Source organism: Martes martes (assembly GCF_963455335.1).
Source record: "Martes martes genome assembly, chromosome: 4".
NCBI lineage: Eukaryota > Metazoa > Chordata > Mammalia > Carnivora > Mustelidae > Martes > Martes martes.
This window is the reverse complement of record NC_137891.1, coordinates 74,724,959-74,734,982: the sequence shown is the minus strand read 5'-3', so window position 1 is coordinate 74,734,982 and position 10,024 is coordinate 74,724,959. Positions and strand designations below refer to the sequence as shown.

Here is a 10,024-nt window from a genome sequence, read left to right as displayed (position 1 = left end):
TAAACTAGGATGCTTTGAAGGGTGCCAAAGGATGACAAAAATGGGTGATGGATATAATTGATGTAACTGGTACATTCTTCTCTCAGGAGAATGGGGAGCGAGGAAAATTTTTCTACTTGGCAGCAAGGAAGATTGAAACACATCAGCTTATCTTGCCATTTACCTGCTCTCAAACATGAATTGTTTTCTGTTGAATCTAGTCTACTAAAACCCAGAGCCCTGAAGGCCTCATAAGTCTTGTTTCTCCAGTTACGCACGTGTTCCCATTCTGGGGCATCGCACTCATTGTTTGCTCAGTCTGGAATGCTTTTCCACCAATTTTAATGTAGTCAGCTCTATTATTTATTGAATGAATGAAATGATTCATGTAGGGTGCTTAGGTATACTTCCAGAAAAAAGCCTGTAAATATTCACAGTAGTCATAGTTTCAAAGCATTCAAAGCTGTATGCTCCTCCTTCACCTTCTCCTATGAAGAGACCTCTGGGGGCGCCTGGATAGCTCAGTTGGTTAAACAACTGCCTTTGGCTCAGGTCATGATCTCAGGCTCCTGGGATCCAGCCCAGTATGGGGGAGGGGGGAGGTCCTTGGTCAACGGGGAGTCTGGTTCTCCCTCACCCTCTCCCTGCTACTCTGCCTGCTTGTGCTCTCTCTCTGTCAAAAAAATAAATAAAAATTCTTTAAAAAGAAGAAAAGGAAGAAGAAACCTCTGTAGCTCAAGACTCAGTTTCTTCATGCCTTTGATTTTGGGGTAACTTTCTCATTACACAGGTTTTCCATGTTTGTAGTAGAAGATTGAAAAAGTGAAGGTGAGTACTAAGGGCCGCTGCAATCCTTCCTGCTCCGTGAGACACGAACCTCAGAAGAGAAAACACTGTTGTTGGGTTTTCTCAGGCTGTCCCCAGACCAAAGCGCACAGAGAGTTCCCCATCCCCGACAGTCCTGACAAAGCACCTTATTCCTGAGAAGCCCAGGATGGGGCAGGGTGGGGTAGGGAAAAGCCCAGTATTTCTATGTAACAACTGGGAGTTATCCCAACCACCTAATGAGGAAAGAGCTTCAGATCACACCACTAGCTGGAATTTCCACCTAGGCAGCCTGGTCAGAGTTGATGCACAGAGTTACTAGAGCTATCAACTCTCAAAAGGAACCCAGACCAGGAAGGACTAGGCTTCAGGTGGCATTGGTGCCGCTGGAGTGAGCAGAGGGAGGTGAAGGGGAGTGGGGTGGGGCGGGGGAGGGGGGGAAAGCTGAGCGCTAGGAAAGGTGACGATGGAGCAGCAGCGCCCTCTGCAGGGAGTGTGCCCCTTCACGCTAAGGGCTTGGAGAGTTTCGCCACTTGGAACTCCTGGTGCCATCAGCCTAGCTAACCCTAAATCCTCGTTCTATGCTAGTTCTAACCCTAGTCCCTCCCATGTTTCCGGACCCCTGAACACCTGTGCTGAGCGCACATTGAAGTCGACAGTCACAGTTTTTTGAGTTATTAGTTAACCATCCACAGTTCTCTGCATTTAAAACGCATCCCTCATGACTCAGGCAAAGGCTGCTGGGAATCTAATTAGGACAATTTTTTTTTTTTAAAGATTTTTATTTATTTGGCAGAGAGAGCGCGAATGCAAGCAAGGGAAGCAGCAGGCTGAGGCAGAGGGAGAAGCACGCGCCCCACTGAGCAAGGAACCTGGGATCCTGACCTCAGCCAAAGGCAGGTGCTTAACCGGCTGAGCCACCCAGGCATTCTTAATTAGGACATTCTTGAAAATCAAAGCCTTTAAGGGTTAAAGGCACAAAATTCTAATGATGGCTTTCAGACAGCAGACCAGACAAAGTGAGAGATATTTGGGGACCCAGGAAGACCTGTAGAGCATCCCTTGAGTCATATTCCCTGGACAACTGTGATACTGTGAGGTTCAGCTTCATTTACCTTTCATGCTGGAGCAGGCAGCCCCATAGGCAGCCAGAGAGAAGGTGCCCTCGCGGCTGACCACCTTTTCCTCTTTCTTTCTTCTTTTCCTGTTTCCCTGTCCTTCTCTGTTCTCTTTCTCCCTAACCATTTGTAGCACATGCTCCAGATTCTTCATATTCCACTAGGCGTGAGGAGAGGGAAGAAATACAAGAGTGAGTGATACTGTCCTGCCCCAGGCATTGCTGGCCCCTTAGCCAAGGTGATAGGTGGCAAAAGAGGTGACAGGTCTGTTAACCACTCTGAGAGTTTTAGTCTGATCTACACAGCTACCCCAAAATGCAAAAGAAGGGGCTCCTACTTAAAGAACTGTTCTTTGGGGCGCCTGGGTGGCTCAGTTGGTTAAGCAGCTGCCTTCGGCTCAGGTCATGATTCCAGGGTCCTGGGATCGAGCCCCGCATCGGGCTCCCTGCTTAGCAGAGAGCCTGCCTCTCCCTCTGCCTGCTGCTCTGCTTACTTGTGCTCTCTCTGTGTCAAATAAATAAATAAAATCTTAAAAAAAAAAAAGAACTGTTCTTTATTTGAAAAATATTGTGTTCATTTGATTGTGAAAATTGTGATTTTTCTCAAACCCTATTGTATGAGGTGTTTATGTGTATGAATACACATTGTATTATTACAATAACTGTGTTATTTTCTTATCATGGAGGGAGAAGGGCATTTTACTCTTGCCATCTCTAGGACGTAGGTTGGATTCCTGTTTCCAAGCTTTGGGAATCTTTTGCTCTAGGGGAGAGAAAAAAATGACTTTTTTTTTTCTCCAAAGACTAGTCCCATGTCTTTCCAATCTGACCTGCAGATGGGTTTTATTTGGTCCACATTGTTTTAAATGGAATTAATGACCCAAATTAAAAACTTGGGCTATTACTACAAAAATCTGGGTTTTAGGTTTCTTTGGAAAAGCTTGGCAATATGGTACTGGCATTTCCCAGGGAAACAATTGGCTAAGGCTGAGTGGAGACCTAGTACCTCCAAAGTGCTACAGACTTACCACTCCTTATTGCTCATGACACTGGTTTCCTAGAGTCATAACACTGGTTTCCTAAAGCCAGCTGCTCTTTATCACCCTTCTCCTGATTTGCTTCAAACACTTCCATTACTCCCAATTCTAGGTCAAAAGGAGAAGGCTCTCACCTGGAAGAAAAAGTTAGTTTGCCAGGGATCAGGAAGATAGTCTGTGGTGTGGCTCTGAGGGGTACTGACTAATACCTCTTGCACTGATCAGGAGGAGAAGAGTCTTCTAATAGTGCACAGCCATGTTTGGTGTCCCGGGAACCCCCATAGGGCTGGACTTAGTGGGACAGACTGCTCAGGACAGCGGAGCTGCCTCATCAGAATGGAACACACAGGCTTGCACACTGCTGGACTGCAGGACAAAGACTCTTCCTCTATTTTTCTGAGTTGCTAAACTCTGAATTTTGGGGGAAGCACACCAAAAGAGAGAATAGGGGAGGGTTCTGGAGAAATGACCTAGTGGATGGGAGTTTAGCTGCAGGTGGTTTCAATTAGAAAAAGGAGGACATGTTACTTTTTTGGTGGTTGTTCCTGAATGTTGCCCAAATGGTTCAATTAATATGAAGTAGCCATAAGCGTCTTTGTGTGATAATTTGCCTTCTAAAACATCTATAATATCTTTTCCAGTAATCTGATCACCAAATTCCTTCATTCTCTTATTCACTCATATGTCCGTTTGTCAGATACTGGAGAACCCACCATTCATGGTGGTGTAAGGATATACACTAGTGAACAAGATACGGTCCCAAGTTCTTCTAATTCTTGGTAGTGATCTGAGTGAGAGACTGGGAGTGGGAGTATAAAGGACATTGCTCAGGGACAAGAAGTTTGGGGTCTTCATTCTATTTCTATCCTTCAACTGCTGGGCAACCTTGGTTCAGCAATTTAACCTCCCTGGTCTTCATCTACATTTGTGAAATGGGGCTGAATTATCTTTTGTTTCTTACTAACTTGTAAAACACTTTGCTGAAGAAAACAGACATGCACCTCTGGATGTCAGTACAGATTTCCTTCTGTATGAGGGCATAGATAGTTTCTCTATTAGGCTTTGGTTTTTCTTCCTGTATCTGATTTCCAGAAAGAAGAGTGGAAATACACTGTACTTTGCTCAAAGTGTTCACTCATCTAGGACTTTACATATAAGGAATTAAATGAAAAATGCTTTTGCAGCCTCAGCTGTTGGAAGTGAAGGAGGCCAGTGGTGATTCTGCTCAGAGCAGAGGGCTTCCGTATCTTCAACTTAAGGATTTACTATGGGAACAGGAAAGCAAGCGAGGGCCTCGGAGAAAAAGAAACTTACAAGAATGTCATGCAGCTGGGGTAAGGGGTTTATTGTCTCTATTTACAATTAAGCATTTATTGGGGTTTTGTCAAAAATAAGGGACAAGGGAACAACAGCGATTGTAGCATGAAAACGACACAGCTGCAATAGACCAATACTGAGCATAAACACCGTCAAGAGAACACAGAACCTGAAGGGAGCACCTTCAGGTTGTATAGTTAGTTATCCAGACAATAAACGCAACTCTACAATGCAAGCAATGAGGGATAATAAGACATAATTGACCCGGGGCAGGGCGAGGGGGTGGAGGCGGGGGGGAGAGGAAGGCTTGCTGGGGCCTGGGGTGGCTGGCTGCCAAGGGGTTAAAATCTCATAAATCCTCCATATCTTTTCTCCATCTCAGGAACTTCTTTGGAGTAGCTTTCCCCTTCTTCGTCGGAGGGCAGAGAGTCGGCAAAGCGCTTGAGGAAGCCCCCGTACCTCTTCTGGTAGTCCATCCACCACTCCGGGCGACCGACTCTCCTCATGAAGCCCCCGTAGCGCTTCTGAAGCTCTTTGGCTTCTTCTTCCAGTTGCGGGCTCCTCTTTAAGGCTCTCATGAAGCCCCCGTATCTCTTGCTCACTTCTTCGTCCTCACCAAACTCGGAGCGGGGGCCGCTTTCTCGGTTCTCCCCGGTTCCCAGCAGCTCTTTGAGCAGGTCTGAGGAGTTGGCCAGGACGTCCTCCTCCTCGGCGTCCTTCTTCATGAAGCCCCCGTATCTCTTGGCCAGGATTTCCCCTCCATTGGCCTCTTCTTCCTGCTCCTGAGGATAAAGCTCGTCCATCTTCTTCATGAAGCCTCCATACCTTTTCATGAAGCCCCCGTACTTCTTGGCCAGCACGTGGCTCTCCTCGGGCTTGCTGCTCTCTCTGAGCGCGGTGGCGCCATCCTGGGGAAGCTCCAGCTTGGACAGCTGCAGGAGCTCCTTGCAGGTTTCCCAGGTTTTGAGAGAGGGCAGCTTCCCTTCACATTCCAGGGTGCAAGCCTGGGAAAAGAATTCCATTTAGTGATACCAAGAGGCTTTTCTGATTTCATTAGGTAAGCACGTTTTTGTGAACCACAGCATGTGTGCTGTGATATGGAAAGTCTCATATAATAAAGTAATTACCATTTTCTTAGTACAGCTTTTCAATATAGGGAACAGGCAAATCAAAGGAAAATGGAATCACTGTGGGTAATTAATTGAATCAAGTTAGGATTTTTTCTTTGAATTTTAACAGATTGTATTTGCCGCGCCATTTCAATATTGTAAAAGACTTTTTCCACCTAGTTTTAACCTAGGTTGGCTGCAGGTGCAATCTAATTTCACTGGGTAATTTTCCACTGTTGATCGCATTTTGTTTGAACCTTTTCTAACCAAGAGGGAGAAATTTCTCTTTATCTAATTAGGGATATCATCCCCAGATCCCTTTTATCTTCTTGTCTTACTAATACAGTCAATATTAATAAGGTTTGTTTACTTTCTTATGTTACTATTCTACCTGGAATGGCATCGACTATTCTTGCAAACACTTTCATTCTTTAAAGAAAAACAACAATTTCAAAATAAATTGGAAAAGAAAGACATTCTAAAACTCAGTTTAAGTCCTGTGAATTATTTGGATTATGACGTACTGATTTGCTGAATATAGAGAGGCTTTGCTCCTTCCTTTGATTGAAAACAGATTAAAACAGATTTAATCACCTTGAACCAAAAGTTTGTAATGATGAGCTCTGATATGAAATTATCATATGCAAATGTTCACATATTATTCATGTTTCTTAACATTTAGTTATTGGTGTACAAAAAGGTTTTTAATTTTCCCCAATGGAAATCATATTATTTGACAAAATGGGAATGAGAAATGATCTGTATATAATTTCTTCTTTTTATTATATAACAAATTCTAATCTTTGTAGAATTTAGGCTATATGTTCTGATAATCTTGTTAAGATTCTCTTCTATTTGACAGATCACTTGGGTATGATAAAAAGAGAACTAATATTACATGAGTATTTATAAAGTTTATATAACATTTCTGGGCATTTCAGGCTTTTGATAGCCACTTGAAGTATACTTATAGAATGCAGGTTATAGACACTTGATTTAGAAAAATGAGGTCCTTTCTTGATATTTAAAAATATGTTGGTATATTAATTTATATAAGATACATACATAATATTTTCCCAATGCAAGAAAGCAATTTATGAGCGCAACAAAACTCCTTAGGGTATTTTAACCAGCTCTTAATAATTATTTAAGCTTTGTGTCTAAGAAAATTAAATGTATGCATGTATAAACATCTAAAGATGATGCAGTGATGCAGTTAAAATGATCCCATGTTATTCTTGATATCTAAGAAATAAAAACATCATTAAAAATGTGAGATCATCAGGTGTCAATAACATTTCCATTCTAAAATGAAATGTGAATGATTTCCTTGCCAAAAATTACCATTGAATATTTTGTGTACTATTACCAGAAGGCTTTTTAATGTTGGGATTCCTTCAAAAAGAAATAATGGCAAATAACCAGAATAAAACTAAACAAGTCAAGTTAACTTATAAGTTCCTGTATAGGTCTATGCATTTTTTGATAGTATTTATCACACTCTGTGTTCTGTGGTCAAGATCATATCAGAGAGCAAATTCAATTTAGACATCAATCATGGCATGCCTGCTTAGCTTTTCATCCACCAGAGAACTAAGCACAGGTGTCTTTCAGGTGGTAGAGGGTCAATATTTGTTACATTCATTCTACATAGTTTTAGTTAGGCGGCCTCATTTCTCATGTCTTCTGCATCTGAGCTGAAGTTCCAGAACTGCTATAATACCAGCAACATAGTCATTAACAAAGCCTTTAGTCACAGAGAAAATAGCAACCCTACATGTAAGCCCCAATAAAAAGACAGTCAGTTAAACAAATCAGAAAGACAAAAGATAGATGAAGGGGATTGTTACCCCTATTTAAGTTGCAACATTTCATCACCATACTTTAAATATAAAATCCTACTGTGTGTCTTCTCTTTAGGGCCATGTTAGTACCTGCACAAATGGAATGAAGTTAGATCAGGTAACTCAAATGAAACAAGCAAACATTTAACCTGGAATGTATACTTTGGCTTTTGTGGAATTCTTTCCTTAATTTTTGTCCCCATTTTACGCATCTACATCACAAAATTTCTTCAAAGGCTCAAATGAGGAGCTTAACTCCTTGGATTAGTACATTATTCTCCATTGACCCTTTGAAGTCATCACACAATTTCAACAAATTGAGAAGACAGTGCAAAGGAATTGTTGGAGGAGTGAGTTAAAATGAAGCTTCCTGGGGTCCCAAATTCAGAGATTCTGATTCTGATTCAGGGGTGATTTAAGAACAGGACTCTGATCAGAATGAGTATTCTTTTTGTTCTCAGCTTTCTCTCCTCCCACCCCCATCTCAGGTCATGTAGTTTATCTTTTCATTGTTGTCACCTCTTTGGACCTGGCCGCCTCTCCTGTGCCTATTTTGTAGCCAAATTAAATTGTTGTCTTAGTTGCCATTACAAAAGTACATCCAAGATAAGACAGAAGTTGAATTCCAGTGTCACTTGCCTGTAAGAGGTGCTGATCTCTTTCTCTCCGGTCTACTGCTCCTCCCCGCTCCTCCCCACTCCCCCCTCCCTTTCTCCGGATCCCAATCCTTTGCTCTCTCCTATCCAAAGGTGAGGGGAAGGGCTTGAAGGATCTGAGGATGAAAGGGATAGAGAAATGAAATCCAAAGAAAGATAACGAAATGTCACTAATAAAAAATGACATTATTTGCAGGAAGGATGGGAGGAAGGATTGTGTGGAAGGGGCCCTTGGTGGGATATGTTAGGAACTGGGGTGATAGAGCATCTTCCTTGGGACAGGTGAGGCGACAACCTAGTGCTCTCCAAGATGCCAAAGAGATCGTATCTCCGGGCTCCTGCGTTCCCAGGGTTAAAACGAACTTGGTTTGTGTGGCAGTACTGCCGCCCTCACCCGTCCCTAGATGGTCGCGGGTCCCAAAGCTGAGAGCTAGAGCGGGACTTTCGTCGGCGTTCGGGGAACAGTCGGACACTTGCGTCACCAGAGATCGCCGCCGCGGCGGCGGGATCGATGGTGTCCAGGCTGTGCGCCCTGCGGCCACAGGCCGGGCTGTGTGCGGACCGATTCCGCTACCAGCCCACCCATCGCGGCTGCACTCACCAGGGGGTTGATGTCGGTCGGGCGCGCCAGGCGGTAGCTGCACGTCGCGCAGTCCTGGCTGCATTCCGCCCTCACGGTCGCCAGGAGCCCTGGGCCGAGCGCCAGCAGCCAAGTGCAGAGTCTCAGGAACGGCGCCATGGGCTGCAGGGAGAAAGGGACATGAACTCCGAGTGTGCTGGCCGCAAAGCGGGTCCCTCCGAGGGACCTCTCGCCGGGACAGTCCCAGCTGGGGGTTGTTGAGCAAGAAGTCCCAGGGATGCTCTTTCCTGGGCCCCTCTTCGCCCGGCCGACGCCGCTCCTGGAAGCCCAGAGGCAGATCGCCTCGCGATTTCCAGGTTGACACTGCCACCCCGACCACGGGGATGCCCGGGAGCTCGGCTCTCTTTCTGGACTTCCACTGCCTCAGAAGGATTCTGGAGAGAATACCCGAATGCGAAGACCAAATGCAAGAGAGAACGGGAGCCTTGCGGGGGGCGGGGAGGGCTTGCACCCGGGTCACAAACAGGGACCAGTGAAAGTTGGGGTACCCCATGCAATGAATGAAACGCCGGAGGGGAAAAAATTAAAAAAAAAAAAAAACCACAACAAAAAACAAAACGAGCAGGCGGACGGCCCCAAACGCACGCAGCAAAGGCGCGATTTGGACAACTTCACTCACGTTGACGGCGATCGGATGGCGCAGGCTGGTTGGAGACATCGGGTCCCAAGCACTGCTCTGGAAGGGAGAGAAGGCAGGTGTGAGCCGGGCGGGCGTCGGGGCGAAGCGGCCGGGTGCGCGGGCAGACGGGGGCCTCACCGTCGCGGTCCTCTGCGTCTGCAGGGCTCAGAGCGCCTGCCTCGACTGGCCTCGCTGTCCCGGGGCTGGTGGCTGCTGGAGCCACTTTATAATTAGCCCCCAAGCCAAGGAGGCGAGCGCGCCCCAATCGCCGGCGGGCTGCAGCTGACGCAGGCCCTACGCCAGCCCGAGCCGACGCCCTCGTGGGAGGGGTCCGTCCCATCACCCGCACGCTGGCCGGGGATGGGGGGCGCAGGGTGGCTCAGCTAGCGGCTGGGTGACACACCGAGGCAGTTAGGACGTGGGGGAGAGAGTAGGATGACATCAAGTACCCCCCCACCCCCGAGTGAGGTCACTGAAATTGCACTCCCTGGGGGTGCGGACTCCAGGGAGATAGCCAAGGTGGAGGCGTTAGGAGGGGCAGGTGGATGGACTTAGATTTCTGTAACGTGCTGGAGACCCTTCGGGCTAGTGAACCTGCCCTTTCTCCGCCTCCTCCTGGGGCGGTGGGTGGTCGCGGGACGTGCCAAGCAAGGCCGTCCCGAATGTCATTTATCCACCCGTCTGTCCGCCGGCATTGGACTCCCAGTTCCCTGCTGCCGCGTCAAACAGCGCCCGGTGCATCGTAGGCGCTCCGTTAAGGGTTAAAGGAAAAAAAAATATTGAAACTTATCGGGAATCTTAAAATCTCGGGACTGAGTTTCCCCTTGCACGTTAGTGAGACCCCTTGCCAAACGTGGACAGGAACAGCGTTCCTCCTAGAA

At 46.3% G+C, this 10,024-nt stretch overlaps 1 protein-coding gene across 1 annotated transcript; it reads right to left on the bottom strand.

Annotated features, from left to right (window-relative positions):
* Positions 1-4,280: 4,280 nt before the first annotated feature.
* PENK (proenkephalin) lies at positions 4,281-9,342 on the bottom strand. The gene is made up of 4 exons (XM_080802509.1): positions 9,282-9,342; positions 9,144-9,200; positions 8,486-8,626; positions 4,281-5,279 (listed from the first exon to the last, which is right to left on the bottom strand). The coding sequence occupies exons 2-4, from the start codon at positions 9,180-9,182 to the stop codon at positions 4,617-4,619; spliced, it is 843 nt and encodes a 280-aa protein (XP_080658635.1). The 5' UTR covers positions 9,183-9,200; positions 9,282-9,342; the 3' UTR covers positions 4,281-4,616.
* Between the last annotated feature and the right edge of the window lie 682 nt (positions 9,343-10,024).